Below are 18,142 nucleotides of genomic sequence, written 5' to 3' on the forward strand. Positions count from 1 at the left end.
GCGGGACATCTCTCTCTTCCTCCCAACCGATCGCTTCCTTAACCGATTTCGCAAAAGGGTTTATTAATGCAAAGTCGAAAACTGTAGGGGTCAGGGGATCCTCATCCTCTGGGGAGTCATCTGGATCCTGAGGAGAATGAGAGGTTGAGGCTCAGTTAGATGACCTGATTGGATCATAAGCTGTCACCTGTAGGATTGTTTCCTTAACTGAGTCTCTTATAATATTGGAGGCTTCTCTAGCGTCAGCTTCCTTGTCCCGAGTTGCTTCCTCCAGACAGACTTGGCAAACAAGCTTACTAGGTAATGCTTGCGCTCCACAGACCCAGCAGGTATTAACCGCAGGACGGGTATGGTGTTCCTCACGATGTGAGGATGGCGGTTCTCTGTGATGACGGGAAGACCTTGACCGACTTCGCCGAGAGTGACAGTGTCTTGAGGGGGAACGTTCCTTTCTTTTAGAATGGGATGACCCCGAAGACCTGCCAGAGCTACCAAAATGAAAGGTATTAGTGGCAGAGCTCTCTTTTTCTCCTCTTCGCTACTTACCAATCCATACGCCCCCTTACCTTACGGTTCTAGGATGGTCTACTAAGGCAGCGGTCTCCATGAGGAAGAATAGAGTACACCTGTGACCAGAGGTTTTCAGTATAAGAGCCAATGCAGAGTATGGGCAGAAGGTGCAGCAAATAAATGAATGGCAAAGTGCATAAAGATGAAAGAAAAGAGGCTTACCAGAGTTCAGGAGGACTTGTCTTGCAAGGCAGCAGGCTGTGTGCAGAGATCAGGATGGTAGATGGCGTGGAAGGCACAAGCAGCACTTCCAAACGAAAATGACATTTTTTAAATAGCCCGCCGTCGCTGGAAGAGTGACGTCACCGCCGCGCATGCGCACTGGCCGCCCGCGCCGCCCTGCGCCATCTTGGATGCTGGCAAATGCAGAGGGCAAGGGGAAAACGTCACTTCCTGAGCGCCGATCGTCCGGACGGAACCGCCATGATGGAAGGGTCACAGCGCCGTGGAACTACAGGGCTCAGCGTGCCCAGAGGGGAGAAAAAGAAGAGGAGAGAAAAAAAAAGGAAAAACTGAGGACTGAAAACAGAAGGTAGGCAGAGAAAGGCGACATGCTGGGGAGCACGACAGATAGGAAAGGGGGAGACCGCTGCAATCATTACAACCTTTTTAAGGTTTTTTTTTTTTTTTTCTTTTTAAAAGCCCGCTGCTTTGTAATTTTTTTGCCCCTGAGACCACCAGAGTGGGGCTCCCTGCGTTATGGCTCATTTAGAGACCGTACGGACAGGGACTTCCAAGTAGGAGAGGCTGAACCTAGCTGGGGTGGTGCGGTAAGGGGTTCCATGCTAACCAAACTCGAAACGTAATGTCCCATACAGGTGAGGAAAAGGAGAATGCAACGGTGGACTCCTCTTCAAATCTTATAGCTAACCAGTCCTATCAGGTTGTGGAGGCGGAGTCACAACCCACTGTGTGTGCTGCCATGATGCGTCAGGAAATAAAATTTTTGGAGTGGCCTGGTCAGAGCCCAGACCTTAACCCCAGAGATATGCTGCGGAAAAACGTCAGAAGAGCCGTTCACACCAGACATCCTACAAATGTGTCTGGGCTGGAATGGTCAAAAATTACTCCAAAACATCGTTCAAGTCTTATCCAAGGGGTTCATATACATTTTCTTACCACTGTAAAAAAAGCAATATAAATAAGCATTTTTTACCTTGTTTTAGCAATTGCATCTTCCAGAAAAAACTGTTCAACAGGAAAAGTATGACCTGAAATATACAGCATATTTTAACATTCATAATACCTGGGATGTTGTTTTTTTAAAGAAAGGTCACAATGTTATTTTACCACTTACTTAAATAGTGCACAGTGGATACATTATATTTTCTCCCATGCACAAGACATCACAGACATTTGGGTTCTTCTATCACCCTGACTTTTTGTAAGACAACATTCCTATTGTTTCCAATCTCTACAGCCAGTCGTCCCCCCCCCCCCCCCCCCCATCAGCCATAACGTTATGACGATTGTCAGCTTAAGTGAATAATAACGATCTCGTTACAGTGGCACCTGAAAGTCTGTAGGATGCTTTCGGCAATGTCCTGCTGGCAAACCTTGGGCCTTGCCATTCATGTGGATGTTACTTTGACATTACCACCTGCCTAAACATTGTTGCTGACCAAGTACACCCCTTCATGGAAATGGTGTTCCCTGATGAAAGTGGCCTCTTTCAGAAGGATAATGTGAACTGCCACACTAAAAAAATGTTTCAAGAATGGTTTAAGAAACACACCAATGTGGTGTTGACTTGGCCTCCAAATCTCAACAGAGCATCTATTGGATGCTCTGGAAAAACAAGTCCAATCCATGGAGGCCCCACCTCACACTTACAGTACTTAAAGGATCTGCTACTGATGGCTTGGTACCATATATCACAGCATAACTTCAGAGGTCTAATGGAATCCATACCTCAATGGGTCAGGCCAGCAAAAGGGGGACCTACTCAATACTCGGGATTGGGAACGCGCTACATACAGGGTGCAGAGTTCGGGATTGCGCTACATACAGGGTGCAGAGTTCGGGATTGCCCTACATACCGGGTGCAGAGATCGGGATTGCGCTACATACCGGGTGCAGAGATCGGGATTGCGCTACATACCGGGTGCAGAGATCGGGATTGCGCTACATACCGGGTGCAGAGATCGGGATTGTGCTACATACCGGGTGCAGAGATCGGGATTGCGCTACATACCGGGTGCAGAGATCGGGATTGCGCTACATACCGGGTGCAGAGATCGGGATTGCGCTACATACAGGGTGCAGAATTCGGGATTGCACTACATACAGGGTGAAAAAGTTCGGGAGATCGCTTTATACAGAGTGCAAAGTTCAGGAGTGCACTACATACATGTTCAGGGGTGACCTACATACATGTGCAGGGTTCAGGGGTATGCTATGCACAGAGTGCAGGGTTCAGCTCTCTTTCACAGGCTGTCCACATCTCACTTCTACCCCTCCTTATTGACACTGACCTCTGCACTACTCTCCCCCATCCCCCTCTACAGTCCTCATCTTTTTTGCATCTCACCTACCCAGCCCGGCTCTAGCACCTCCTGTCAGTTTAATCAGCTTCACCTCTCTCTCTCTCACTTACAAGGCGATCATTGGTTGGCGTCTGTCCCTGCCGTGAGTACATGCAGGCCAGGCAGGGATCTTTGAGAGTTTTTTTTTTTTTTACTATTTTCCGACCAAACTATTTTGCATGAAACTGATGCGATGCAACTTGCCAAATGTTTGTCTTGCAGTTCCGGCATGATCCTATTGACTATAATGGGAGAAATTAACAGGTGGTGGCACCTGCCAACTTGACAAGCCGAGCTAAATTTACTGCAACTGTGAAGCAAAGCAACCTGGTTGTGGCATGTGTACTTGCCCCTCCAGCTGCCTTGTTAGAAAGTAAAAAAAGAGGCCAGACCAACCGTTTCTACCACCTGTCAAAATTAGGACATACAACAACTACCATAAACGCAAGGTGCATGAGAATAGCCTGTTGTTACAAACAAGAGATCTGTTACCTGGTATATGAACAATGGGACACCCGTTGAAGTATTGTGAAAATAGCTCAGCATTCAAAGTGGCACTCATAAGCAAGATCTTCAGGTCAGGTCTCTTGCTCATAACATTTTTCAACACCAACAACAAGAAGTCACTGAATTAAAGAAAACAATAGTAAAATGTAGCTTCAAATGAATGTAGGTATAAAAGCTAACCATAAATATTTTGTAGTATATATGATTACCTTTCCTCGGTTCTTTCATGAACTTCATCCACAATTATATGAGTGGCACCTTGCAAAGTACAGTCACCTTCTAGACGCCTCAGAAGAACACCAGTTGTACAGTACAGAAGTCTGGTGCCTAGAGACTTCATAAGCAGAAATAAAAAGTGGTTTATTATGTTCCTTATTATACAAGTGGGAGTGATTTACACCTTACAAAGCTTTCAAGCTCAAAGTTTCAAATGCACAATTTCCCTTTTGGGTGAAGAGAGTTCTGCTAAAGGAGAAACTCAGTGTTTTCAGTGCTAAACTTAAAATTAATTGCAGTGAAACTTGAAGCAAAAATATAAAATTTGGGAGCAGGAAGGTTTTTCTTTTACTACAGATCTAAGTATCTTACCTTACTCCTCAAACTCTTAACACTGTACACTGAGCTAACTCACTTATTCATTTGTAAATGTCCAATTCAATGCCAAAAGATGGACTTGTGTCTTTTTTCAACCAAACTATGTAACTATTAGAAACTGTAACGTGGTATGTGCCATTTGCTGTAAATCTCTTAATTTTCAGGTATAAAGTGGACCTTTTGGTAGTTTTACAAGTCTGCATAAATAACTTCTTGGCATATCGGTTTCCAAAGCGAGCAAAGTCCTTTCCTGTATTAAGAGAGGTATGTACTCCAGAGAGAGAGATATCATTTTGCCCCTGTTCAAATCATTAGTAAGACCTCATCTGGAATATGCAGTTCAGTTTTGGGCACCAGTTCTCAAAAAGGATATCAGGGGAACTGGAGAAAGTGCAGAGAAGGGCAACCAAACTGATAAGAGGCATGAAGGAACTCAGCTATGAGGAAAGATTAGAGGAACTGAATTTATTCACTCTTGATAAGAGGAGATTAAGGTGGGATATGATCAACATGTACAAATATATAAGGGGTCCATATAGGGAACTTGGTGTCGAGTTATTCACTTTACAGTCACTAAAGAGGACAAGGGGGCACTCTTTACGTCTAGAGGAGAAGAGAGTTCATCTCCAAATACGGAAAGGTTTCTTCACAGTAAGAGCTGTGAAAATGTGGAATAGACTCCCTGCAGAGGTGGTTATGGCCAGCTCAGTGGATTGCTTTAAGAAAGGCCTGGATTATTTCCTAAGTGTACATAATATAACTGGATACTAACATTTATAGGTAAGGTTGATACGGGGAAAATCAGATTGCCTCTCGGGGGATCAGGAAGGAATTTTTTCCCCTGCTTTAGCAAATGGGATTATGCTCTGCTGGGGTTTTTTGCCTTCCTCTGGATCAACTGTGGGTATAGAATTGGGTATATGGGCTGGTATGATATTTATTTTATATATATATTTTTTTTGGTTGAACTGGATGGACTTGTGTCTTTTTTCAACCTGACTAACTATGTAACTATGTAACTATTAGAAACTGTAAGGTGGTATGTGCTATTAGTTGTAAATCTCTTAATTTTCAGGTATAAAGTGGACCTTTCGGTAGTTTTAAAAGTCTGAATAAATAAATTCTTGGCATATCAGTACTATGCAGAAAATCTCAAAAGCTGCACCATTAAGAGAGAAGTATGGCCAAAGCTTTTTTGGCCATACTTCTCTTGTAGGCCACAGGAGTACATTTACTTTTGTTCTCCTGTGACCCAGAATCAGCTGACTGTGGACTATAGTCCACTATCAGCTGATGTGGCGGAGTGAATCCAGGCTCTGGAAAGATCCCGACAATTTTGTCGGTATTCTACCAACTGCCTGATTGGCAGATGGCTCCACCTTTCCACCTTAAATACATGGACATTCATTGAAATGGTTATATCCTGGGGGTACACATACAGTGAAAAGTGTCTGTCAAGCCCAAGGCTGGTGGAAATTAACTGCCATAAACCTCTGCAAAAGTCTTCTCAAACCAAGGCCCTTATATCCAACTGAGAAGACCATAAAGTTAGTGGTATGCTAAAAAGCTAGCTGTACACACAAAATGTTGTCTTATCAGTCTGTGAGCTGAACGAGAGAAAAATCACTTGATTTCCCCAATCCAGGTTAGACAGTGTGGCTGGAGAAACTCCACTGCTGGATATTGTAGTCAGGCACCAACGGCTGCGCTTAGATACCCCAGCAGTGCCCGCATCTGAGGGGATGCAGTCACTGTTCAGCTCACAATTAATTTCTTAAAATCGACTTTTGTTGCAAGCTTTGCATGGCTAGCTTAAAGTGTTCACCTTTACAGAACTAACACCATACACCCCCCCGTCCCTGCTGTACTTCCCTCTTTGGATGCTGATCTCTCCATGCCCATGCAAGTTAGTCCAGGGATTTGAAATCCCAATTCTCCCTCTTATAAGTGCAGGTTTCTGGGATGAGCCGGAACGATTCTGATTATTCCGCACCTGTACAGTGAATCGCTCCGGTCTTCCCCAGAAGGATTGCACTGAAAAGAGGGAGAACGGGGATTTGAAATCCCTGTACTGCTGGACCAGTTGCGTGAGTATGGATAGCTCAGCATCCCCAGAGGCAAGTACAGCGGTGTCTGGGGAGTATGGTGTTAGTTCACCTTTAAAGAGAAAAAAGTGAAAGTGAACTAACACTTTACATTCCCTCAAAAGTATGCACCGCATACTAGCTCATTATGAAATACTTACCTTAGAATGAGACGCCGGCATCTCACTCAGTCCACGCTGAGGGAGCTGACATGTTGCCTCGGCGTGTCTTCCGGGTATCGCGGCTCCAGCGCTGTGAGTGGCTGCAGCTACGAATTCGTCACTCCCGTGCATGCGCATGGGAGACTTCTTACAAAGTCTGGCATCTGCTGGGCTTTCAGCCAAGAATCCCTTGTGCGCATGCCCTGCTGAAGTCAGCAGCTCATTGCGAGGGGAATATCTCCTAAACTGTACGGGCTTAGGAGATATTCTTTTTACCTACAGGTAAGCCTTATTATAGGCTTACCTGTAGGAAAAAGTTATAAAATTGACTATACAACCGCATTAATATCTAAAAATAACCAGGCCTGATGTTTAATTTCTATGATTATTGAAAAAAAACTCAGCTACTCTATAAAATCAGGGAAAATAAGTATTTTAATCCTAAATGTGCAATAGGTGTCTTCGGACCTGAGGGTTTAGAAGCCAAATGTTCAAAAGGGGGAGGTGTCATATGCATATGAGAGTTCTGATGTATTTGTTTAGATTGAGCCTCCATAAAAACTCTTAGGTCCCTTTCACAAATGCAGACCGTTTATCCCTTTTTCATCCATCCGTCGACAGATGAAAAACAGACATCTTTGCATCACCATGGAAAAATGGATGATCATTCATTTACATCCCTTTATATACGCTTCCGTCAAAACATCAATTTTTTGGAACGGATCAAAGCCTTATTTTTGTTACATTAAAAAAAGAGATCAGATGTAAACAAAACGGTCTGTTTTTGCATGAAAAAAATGGTTAAAAAAAGTTGTTGCTAGCTGGAGGGTGTAAAAAACGGATGTGAAAACGAATGAAAAACTGATGTAAACTTCATCCATTTTTTGAAAAAAAAAAAAAAACATGACAGAACTGATGAAACAATCCACATGCATAAAAGGGGCTAAAGTGATACTAAACACACACGGTTTAATGTACACTGTCCCTTCTCTTTCTGTACTGTGGATGATGGCACTGTAATTATTTTAATAAAAAACAAAAAAAACAAACAAAGTGCCTTCCTTCCCAATCGATATACAGCTTTCACATAACTCCGCTCTTTACCAGCCTGTCTGTAGGGAGACAGTGGCAGGAGGAGCTTCTAGTGCTCTGCTACTGGTCACATGTTAAAAAAAAAAAATTGGGGTTTTAAATTGTCATACAAATATATGTTTGAAATTATTTCTGCAAGTCACGGGCTCTGTCACACCCTTCCAAGTTGTGTCTTGAGCCCCATACACACATGCTGAATGTCGGGAGATATCGGCTGGTTCGATAAAAACCGCCAACATTCGGACCATGTGTATGTCAACTGGTCTACATCCAGTGTTCTCACTGGGGGGGGAGCCGTCCCCCTGTCAGAAACACAACAGCTCAGTGGGAGGGGGGAACCACTGTACTAACGTCGGATCGTTAGTACAGCGGCTCCAACCGGGCTGTCAGTTTTTTTTTGTTCAACCCGCTGGGTTGAATAAAACTATTAGTGTGTACCAGGCTTTAGAATAACAGGGAGCTGAAACCTCCATCAATCAAGATGTAATATCCCAGCCAATTGTGTTTAGCTGGTTAGTGGGCATTGAGGAAGAGGAAGTGGATGGGCTGTTATTTACCAGTTTGTATACACCCACATGTTTGACTCTATAGTCACATGGGCTCCTCAGATATGATAGGGAAGAAATGCTCAGGGTAGAAATATTCTGAAAACTGAGCATGTGCAGAAGCTGAAAACACTGCTTAGCAAAATCCCCAACTGAAGTGGGGACATGGACAGGAGGGGAAAACAAAGAACAGCAGGATCAACCAGACTTTTTGCAGAATACAGAAAATGACGGACGGAAGCACCAAGTCAGGGTGCCCAAGCGGTTATGTCACAACCAGTACATAGCAAAATTCTGTTGGCCAAATCAAATAATCAATGTAAACCAATAATTCTGCTGAAGACTGATAATGTGGATGTGATAAAAATACCCTTGTTATGTATGTTGGACAGTTGCATTAAAAAGGCAACATGTTATTGCATTTTTACATATGTACACAAATAGATTCTAGTTGTGTCTACAAGTATGTAGCTAGATAGAATACAGATTTTGTATTTAGTAGGACTACCGTAATCTATATTAATTTAAGCATTCCACCAACCTTGACACTTTCAAGTCTAATCTGATATCCCACAGAGATCCCGACTCTCTCCGCTCTCTCCTGAGCTACACGTTCGGCCACAGAGATGGCAGATATCCTGCGTGGCTGTGTACATACTATATTTGCCAGACAACTGGATGATCCTTTTAATGAAGCATCCAAGATGAACTGTGGAATCTGTGTGGTTTTACCACATCTGCGATTAACGAGTACAAAAAAAAAAAAAAAAAAACACATTAGTTCACGTTTAAGTACAAAATAATAAATTAATTTTTAAATCCCCTGTGCATCACCTGGACAAAAAAGAGAACCCCTAAGGGAGTTAATGAACTCACTTTTTTAACATAGTATTCTGTTACAGGGGACAAAGTGTAGTACTTTGTCCTATCTTCTTTTATACCATCTAAGCCTAACTATGTGGTGATGTGGAAATGTAAGCCCTGAAAATGATAGACTTTATTATTATGTGACTTACAGTGATCTTTCGATGACGGTATAGTTTCAGAACATGTTTAGAATCAACAAAGACACCATTCCCAGCTGTGGAATTTTATCTGAAGTAGCTATCTGACAAAAAGCCTCTTCTCTGACCATTTGGAAGCATAATCTAATGTCACTTCAAAGGAGGTGGGCGGTGGGAAGGGAACAATAATAACATGATCCTAAAAATGGTAGCTGGAGCCCCCCACCCCCATTGGCTCAATGTAGCAGTTTTAGCATATGGAAGGGGGTGAGGAGGGGTGGGATTTTTACAAGTATGTATATAATCAGAATACACACCCCTGGCTCAGTCATAGTTACATAGTAGGTGAGGTTGAAAAAAGACAAGCCCATCAAGTCAACCTATGTGTGTGATTATATGTCAGCAATACATTGTATATCCTTGTATGTTGCGGTCGTGCGGGTGCTTATCTAATAGTTTATCTAATAGTTATCTAATAGAAACCTCTACGCAGTTTAAGGTTAAACCTCTTTTCTTCTCTAACTTTAATGAGTGGCAACGTGTCTTGTTGAACTCCCCTTCGCGAAAAAAGTTTTATTCCTATTGTGGGGTCAACACCACAGGATTTATATATTGAAATCATATCCCCTCTCAAGCATCTCTTCTCCAGAGAGAATAAGTTTAGTGCTCGCAACCTTTCCTCATAACTAATATCCTCCAGACCCTTTATTAGCTTAGTTTACTCCTTCTTTGTATTCGCTCCATTTCCAGTACAGCTTTCCTGAGGACTGGTGCCCAGAACTTGACAGCATACTCTAGATGTGGCCGGACAAGAGTCTTGTAGAGCAGGAGAACTATTGCTTTATTTCTGGAGTTGATCCCCTTTTTAATGCATACCAATATTATGTTTGCTTTGTTAGCAGCAGCTTGGCATTGCATGTCATTGCTGAGCCTATCTACTAGGACCCCCAGGTCCTTTTCCATCCTAGATTCCCCCAGAGGTTCTCTCCCCAGTGTATAGATTGCAGTCATATTTTTGCCACCCAAATGCATTATTTTGTTCAGATCTTTTTTGCAAGGTTTCCACATCCTGCAGAGAAGCTATTGTCCTGCTTAGCTTAGTATTGTCCACAAATACAGAGATTGAACGGTTTACCCCATCCTCCAGGTCGTTTATGAACAAATTAAATAGGATTGGTCCCAGCACAGAACCCTGGGGAACTCCACTACCCACCTCTGACCATTCCGAGTACTCCCCATTTATCACCACCCTCTGGACTTGCCTTTATAGCCAGTTTTTAATCCATGTTCTCACCCTATGGTCCATGCCAACATGCATTTTGTACAGTAAACATTTATGGGGAACTGTGTCAAATGCTTTTGCAAAATCCAGATACACCACGTCTATGGGCCTTCCTTTATCTAGATGGCAACTCACCTCCTCATAGAAGGTTAATAGATTGGTTTGACAAGAGTGATTCTTCATGAATCCATGCTGATTTCTGCTAATGATACCGTTTTTGTTACTAAAATACAAAAATTGCATATAGTCCCTTATCGCCCCCTCCAAGAGCTTGCATGCTATTGATGTTAGGATAACTGGTCTAATTCCCATGGATGTATTTTGGGCCCTTTTTAAATATTGGTGCTATATTGGCTTTTCTCCAATCAGCTGGTACCATTCCAGTCAGTGGACCGTCAATAAAAATTACAAATAATGGTCTGGCAATTACTTGACCGGGTTCCCCAAGTGCCTTCGGATGCAAGCCATCTGGTCCCGGTGATATATTAATGTTAAGTTTCCCAAATAGAATTTTAATTCTGTCCTCTGTTAACTATGGTGGTGCATCCTGTGATGTGTCATGAGGTTAAACACTGCAGTTTTGGTTACTGAAGCCCCCCCCCCCACCCCCCGATTCCCTTGTGAAGACTGAGGAGAAGAATAAATTCAATACCTTCGCCATCTCCCCATCTTTTGTAAGAAGATGTCCTTCCTCATTCTTTATGGGGCCAATATGGTCTGTCCTCCTTTTTTACTGTTTACATACTTAAATCATTTCTTGGGATTTTTTTTGCTCTCCTCCGTTATGTGTCTTTCCTGTTCCATTTTAGCCTCCCTAATTGCATCCTTACATTTCTTGTTGCATTCTTTATGAATGCTGATGATGATCTCTCAACCTTGTATTTTTGGAAGGCCTTCTCCTTTGCTTTTATATGCATTTTTACATTGGAGTTAAGCCATCCAGGACTTTTTGTTTGCTCTTTTAAATTTATCCCCCAATGGGATGCATTGGCTAATGCCCTTATTTAATATGCTCTTAAAGCAAACCCATGTCTCCTCCGTGTTCTTTGTTTCTAAGATTTTATCCCAATTCATGCCTTCTAACAAGGTTTGTAGTTTAGAGAAGTTGGCTCTCTTAAAATTCAGTGTCTTTGTATTCACCTTATGTTTCCTATTTGTGCAATTTATACTGAAGCAAATTGACCTGTGACCGCTGTTTCCTAAATTGCCCTGTATTTCCACATCCGTGATCAGGTCTGTATTGTTGGTAATCAGTAGATCCAGTAATGCTTTATTTCTAATTGGTGCGTCTACCATCTAAATCATGAATTTGTCTTGCAAGACATTTAGGAACTGGCGAGCCTTAGACAAATGCGTCATTCTGTCCAACTAATCTATGTCTCGATAATTAAAATCCTCCATTATGATAACACTTCCCATCTTTGCTGCTAATCCAACTTGTGATAGGAGATCCCTCTCCTCCCTCAGGTTAGGGGGGCCTATTGCATACTTCCAGTTATATTTCCCCCTTAGCTTCATCCCTTTGGAGCTCTATCCATAAGGATTCCATCTCCTCCCTAGCTCCCTTAATAATCAAATCTCTCACATTCACTTGTACATCATTCTTGATACATAGGCATACCCCTCCCCCTTTTTACCCTCTCTATCCATGCAATAAAGGATATACCTTTGAATGGCTGCCAGTCAATCATGAGAGCTGTTGAACCAGGGCTCTGAAATTCCCACAAAATCCAAATCCTCCTTGTACAACAGTATCTATAGTTCACCCATCTTGTCTGCCAGGCTCCTGGCATTGATGAACATGCCACGTAGTTTAGACCGGTCGCATACTATCCTCTTATAGGGTGTTCCAAGATTGCAACTAGGACTTGTTACTATACTTACCTTGGGTTTATGCGATTTAACCTACCACTAATACCCCCCCAATACTACCCTTTGGAATATGTTCTGCGCTGACTATATATGTTCTGGAATGTGTTCTGCCCCCCCCCCCCCATCGCCTAGTTTAAAAACCCCTCTAACTTTTTGGCCATCTTTACTGCCAGCTGATCTGCACCCTCTTCATTTAGGTGCAGTCCGTCCCTTTTATATCATACAATTTCAGCAGCTTAATATTATACCTTTGATACTAGGTATGTAACAATAAATAAAAAGAAAGTGTAGCGCTATACCTGATAACACATATAAATTATAAATACATCAAAATTGTGACAAAATAAACTCCTTTAGATAGATAGGGATAAGTGTACATCAGGCATGTCCAAAGTCCGGCCCGCGGGCCAATTGCGGCCCGCGGTTCGGTTTTGAACGGCCCGCCTAGTCTCTCAATTTAGTGTGCCAGGGGAGCAGGGCTGTCAGATGAGCCCAATCCCCAGCACTGTGAGAAGCTCTGTGAGCTTCAAAAGTGAAAGTAAAGTGCAGAGGAGTGTGCTGTGCTCTCTGCTTCCCCCTACAGTGCAGTACCCGGCTGAATGAGGAAGCTGCAAAGATACTGTACTATGCTACAAGCTACATTAGTGTTAAAAAGGGCTTTATTCATGTGTGTCTGTATGTGTGTGTGCACACATGTGTCTGTATGTGTGTGTGCACAGGTGTCTGTATGTGTGTGTGTGCGCACATGTGTCTGTATGTGTGTGTGTGTGTGTGTGCACAGGTGTCTGTATGTGTGTGTGTGTGTGTGCACAGGTGTCTGTATGTGTGTGTGTGTGTGTGTGCACAGGTGTCTGTATGTGTGTGTGTGTGCACAGGTGTCTGTATGTGTGTGTGCGCACATGTGTCTGTATGTGTGTGTGCGCACATGTGTCTGTATGTGTGTGTGTGTGTGTACATATGTCTGTATGTGTGTGCACATGTGTCTTGATGTGTATGTGTGTGTGCACATGTGTCTGTGTGTGTGCACATGTGTCTGTATGTGTGCACATGTGTCTGTATGTGTGCACATGTGTCTGTATGTGTGCACATGTGTCTGTATGTGTGTGTGCACATGTGTCTGTATGTGTATGTGTGTGTGCACATGTGTCTGTGTGTGTGCACATGTGTCTGTATGTGTGCACATGTGTCTGTATGTGTGCACATGTGTCTGTATGTGTATGTGTGTGTGCACATGTGTCTGTATGTGTGTGTGTGCACGTGTCTGTATGTGTGTGTGTGCACATGTGTCTGTATGTGTGTGCGTGCACATGTGTCTGTATGTGTGTGCGTGCACATGTGTCTGTATGTGTGTGCATGTGTCTGTATGTGTGCACATGTGTCTGTATGTGTGTGTGTGTGTATGCACATGTGTCTGTATCTGTGTGTGCACACATGTGTCTGTATGTGTGTGTGTACATGTATCTGTATATATATGTGTGTGTGTGCACATGTGTCTGTATGTGTGTGTGTGTGTGTGTGTGTGCACATGTGTCTGTATGTGTGTGCACATGTGTCTGTATGTGTCTGTATGTGTGTGCACATGTGTCTGTATGTGTGTGTGTGTGCACATGTGTCTGTATGTGTGTGTGTGCACATGTGTCTGTATGTGTGTGTGTGTGCACATGTGTCTGTATGTGTGTGTGTGCACATGTGTCTGGATGTATATGTGTGTGCACATGTGTTTGTATGTATGTACGTGTGTGCATTTATGTCTGTATGTATGTGTGTGTGCACATGTGTCTGTATGTATGTCTGTGTGTGTGCATGCGTGTGTCTGTATGTATGTGTGTGTGCACATGTGTCTGTATATCTGTATGTGTGTGCATGTATGTCTGTATCTGTGTGTGCACATGTGTCTGTATGTATGTCTGTATGTGTGCATATATGTGTATGTCTGTATGTTAGGGTGCCCACGTGTCCCGGATTGCCCGGGATTGTCCCTTAATTTATATCTGTGTCCCGTGTCCCGGGCACCTTCATTCCGGGACAATACAATGTCCCGGAATGAACTAAGGACACACAGCCGCGGCAATAAACATTGCCTAGCAACAGCGCTCTGAGTCCACCCACCTCCGCCTCCAGCCACAGCAGCAGGGAGAGCGAGAGAGCAACCAGAGAGCGTCTTCTGTATCTCCTCCTCCTGGGTCCTGAGGGCGGCTTCTTACTGTTGCTGGCCCGCCCACCACCTGTAGCACAGAGCCTTGGAGCACTTTCTTTGGCTACTGTGATAGGTGACTGATAGGTCACGCTGGTGGTGGGCGGGGACAGAAGTCCTCCAATGGCCGCTGCCGTTCCATCCTCCGAGGGGAGATCCGCACACTGCTCCATCCAGCATGAGTGCCTGGGCAAGCTTGTGACACTCACCGGGAAGCCGCTGACTGTGAGGCCCCCCCCCCCCCAACCATCCAAGTGAGTGAGCTGAGCACTGTCTGTAGCTAACCAGACCCTGACCCCCCTCTCTGCCCTCCTTCCTCTCTCTCTCCCTGCCCCCTCTCTGTCTCCCTGTCATCCCTCTCTCTGCCTGTCCCCCCTCTGTCTCCCTGTCCCCCCTCTCTCTGCCTGTCCCCCCTCTCTCTGCCTGTCCCCCCTCTCTCTGCCTGTCCCCCTCTCTATCCCTGCCCCCCTCTCTCTGCCTGTCCCCCCTCTGTCTCCCTGTCCCCCTCTCTATCCCTGCCCCCCTCTGTCTCCCTGTCCCCCTATCCCCCCTCTCTCTCCTTGCCCCCCTCTCTCTGCCTGTCCCCCTCTCTTTCCCTGCCCCCCTATCTCTCCCTGTCCCCCTCTGTCCCCCTATCCCCCCCTCTCTCTGCCTGTCCCCCCTCTCTCTGCCTGCCCCCTATCTCTCCCTCTCCCCCCTTTCTCTCCCTGCCCCCTATCTCTCCCTGTCCCCCTCTGTCTCTCTGTCCCCCTATCCCCCCTCTCTCTCCCTGTCCCCCCTCTCTCTCCCTGTCCCCCCTCTCTCTCCCTGTCCCCCCTCTCTCTCCCTGTCCCCCTCTGTCTCCCTGTCCCCCTCTGTCTCCCTGTCCCCCTATCCCCCCTCTCTCTCCTTGCCCCCCTCTCTCTGCCTGTCCCCCTCTCTTTCCCTGCCCCCCTATCTCTCCCTGTCCCCCTCTGTCTCCCTGTCCCCCTATCCCCCCCTCTCTCTGCCTGTCCCCCCCCTCTCTCTGCCTGTCCCCCCCCTCTCTCTGCCTGTCCCCCCCCTCTCTCTGCCTGTCCCCCCTCTCTCTCTCCCTGTCCCCCCTCTCTCTCCCTGTCCCCCCTCTCTCTCCCTGTCCCCCCTCTCTCTCCTTGCTCCTCTCTCTCTGCCTGTCATCCCCCTCTCTCTCTGCCTGTCATCCCCCTCTCTCTCTGCCTGTCATCCCCCTCTCTCTCTGCCTGTCATCCCCCTCTCTCTCTGCCTGTCACCCCCCCTCTCTCTCTGCCTGTCATCCCCGCCTCTCTCTGCCTGTCACCCCCCCTCTCTCTCTGCCTGTCATCCCCGCCTCTCTCTGCCTGTCATCCCCCCTCTCTCTGCCTGTCATCCCCCCCTCTCTCTGCCTGTCATCCCCCCCTCTCTCTGCCTGTCATCCCCCCCTCTCTCTGCCTGTCATCCCCCCTCTCTCTGCCTGTCATCCCCCTCTCTCTCCTTGTCCCCCCTCTCTCTGCCTGTCCCCCCTCTCTCTGCCTGTCCCCCCTCTCTCTGCCTGTCCCCCTCTGTCTCCCTGTCCCCCTATCCCCCCCTCTGTCTCCCCGTCCCCCCTCTCTCTCCTCGTCCCCCCTCTCTCTCCCCGTCCCTCCTTCTCTCTCCCCGTCCCTCCTTCTCTCTCCCCGTCCCTCCTTCTCTCTCCCCGTCCCTCCTTCTCTCTCCCCGTCCCTCCTTCTCTCTGCCTCTCTCCCCCTCTCTCTGCCTGTCTCCCCCTCTCTCTGCCTGTCTCCCCCCTCTCTCTCCCTCTGTCTCCCTGTCCCCCCTCTCTCTCCTTGCCCCCCTCTCTCTGCCTGTCCCCCTCTCTTTCCCTGCCCCCTATCTCTCCCTGTCCCCCTATCCCCCCCTCTCTCTGCCTGTCCCCCCTCTCTCTCTCCCTGTCCCCCCTCTCTCTCCCTGTCCCCCCTCTCTCTCCCTGTCCCCCCTCTCTCTCCCTGTCCCCCCTCTCTCTCCCTGTCCCCCCTCTCTCTGCCTGTCATCCCCCTCTCTGCCTGTCATCCCCCTCTCTCTCTGCCTGTCATCCCCCTCTCTCTCTGCCTGTCACCCCCCCTCTCTCTGCCTGTCATCCCCCCCTCTCTCTGCCTGTCATCCCCCCCTCTCTCTGCCTGTCATCCCCCCCTCTCTCTGCCTGTCATCCCCCCCTCTCTCTCTCTCTCCCCTCTCTCTCCCTGTCCCCCCTCTCTCTGCCTGTCCCCCCTCTCTCTGCCTGCCCCCTATCTCACCCTGTGCCCCCATCTCTCCCTGTCCCCCTATCCCCCCCTCTGTCTCCCCGTCCCCCCTCTCTCTCCCCGTCCCCCCTCTCTCTCCCCGTCCCCCCTCTCTCTCCCCGTCCCCCCTCTCTCTCCCCGTCCCCCCTTCTCTCTCCCCGTCCCCCCTTCTCTCTCCCCGTCCCTCCTTCTCTCTGCCTGTCTCCCCCTCTCTCTGCCTGTCTCCCCCCTCTCTCTGCCTGTCTCCCCCCTCTCTCTGCCTGTCTCCCCCCTCTCTCTCCCTCCGTCTCCCTGTCCCCCCTCCGTCTCCCTGTCCCCTCTCTCTCTCCCCCTGTCCTCTCCCCCTGTCCTCTCCCCCTGTCCTCTCCTCCTGTCCTCTCCCCCTGTCCTCTCCTCCTGTCCTCTCCCCCTGTCCTCTCCCCCTGTCCTCTCCTCCTGTCCTCTCCTCCTGTCCTCTCCTCCTGTCCTCTCCTCCTGTCCTCTCCTCCTGTCCTCTCCTCCTGTCCTCTCTCTGGCAGCAGGTGACAAGTGACACGCTTCATTTGGTGGCAGGTGATGGTGGCAAGTGACACGTGTTATCTGGTGGCAAGCAACGGTGACAAGCGGCCTCTGGTGGCAGGAGACAGTGACAAGCGGCCTCTGGTGGCAGGAGACAGTGGCAAGCGGCCTCTGGTGGCAGGAGACAGTGGCAAGCGGCCTCTGGTGGCAGGAGACAGTGGCAAGTGGCATCTGGTGGCAGGAGACAGTGGCAAGTGACAAGCAGCATCTGGTGGCAAATGGCAAGCTCAGGGTTCCCTCTGCGTTATGGTAAGTTGAAGTATTTCATTTTATATTACAATGTAGTAATAGAAATAATGTGATTTGATCATCTTGACACCATACTAAGCCTGGTGTCAGAATGATTTCAGTGGTGGCACCAGCCATTCACCCAACAAATCCCCCCCCCCCCCACTTCTGAATCCGCCGTCAACCCTGAGACTACATTCGCTGACACCCCCCAGTCCTTGGCAAAATTGTCCCTGAATACCAGTTTGGAAATGTGGTCACCCTACTGTATGTATGTGTGTGTGCACATGTGTCTGTATATCTGTATGTGTGTGCATGTATGTCTGTATATCTGTAGGTTTGTGCATGTATGTCTGTGTCTGTAAGTATGTGTATGCATGTGTCTGTATGTATGTCTGTATGTGTGTACGTATGTGTGTGTGCACATGTGTATGTATGTGTGCATGTATGTATGTATGTGTATGCATGTGTCTGTATGCGTGTGCGGCGTGCATTTGTCTGCAAGTGTGTGCATGTATCTGTGTGTATGTTACGTTTAATCCGGACCCCCCCCCCCCCCATTCTTATACCATCAAAACTGCTTTTGTAGGGCTTGTGTGTGATATTAGCCAGGACTGCTGCTCCTCTGAAAAGCAATCCATGCACAGATCTCTTTTCAGAGGCATTTGAATGGCGGTAAAGAGGCATTATGTTGC

At 46.9% G+C, this 18,142-nt stretch overlaps 1 protein-coding gene across 4 annotated transcripts in view; it reads right to left on the reverse strand.

The window, feature by feature from the left end:
* DHX57 (DExH-box helicase 57) overlaps window positions 1-18,142 on the reverse strand; it is a 210,146-nt gene that overhangs the window by 89,372 nt on the left and 102,632 nt on the right. For all 4 annotated transcript variants that reach the window (XM_077486473.1, XM_077486472.1, XM_077486474.1 and 1 more), the window contains 4 exons: window positions 8,620-8,815; window positions 3,812-3,936; window positions 3,588-3,721; window positions 1,727-1,781 (listed from right to left, as the gene is read on the reverse strand). In XM_077486473.1, the coding sequence (XP_077342599.1) occupies window positions 1,727-1,781; window positions 3,588-3,721; window positions 3,812-3,936; window positions 8,620-8,815 (510 nt within the window). The remainder of the gene's footprint in view (window positions 1-1,726; window positions 1,782-3,587; window positions 3,722-3,811; window positions 3,937-8,619; window positions 8,816-18,142) is intronic.

This window comes from Lithobates pipiens, unplaced genomic scaffold (genome assembly GCF_037356315.1).
Source record: "Lithobates pipiens isolate NorthernLeopardFrog02 unplaced genomic scaffold, aLitPip1_a1.2 Scaffold_18, whole genome shotgun sequence".
NCBI lineage: Eukaryota > Metazoa > Chordata > Amphibia > Anura > Ranidae > Lithobates > Lithobates pipiens.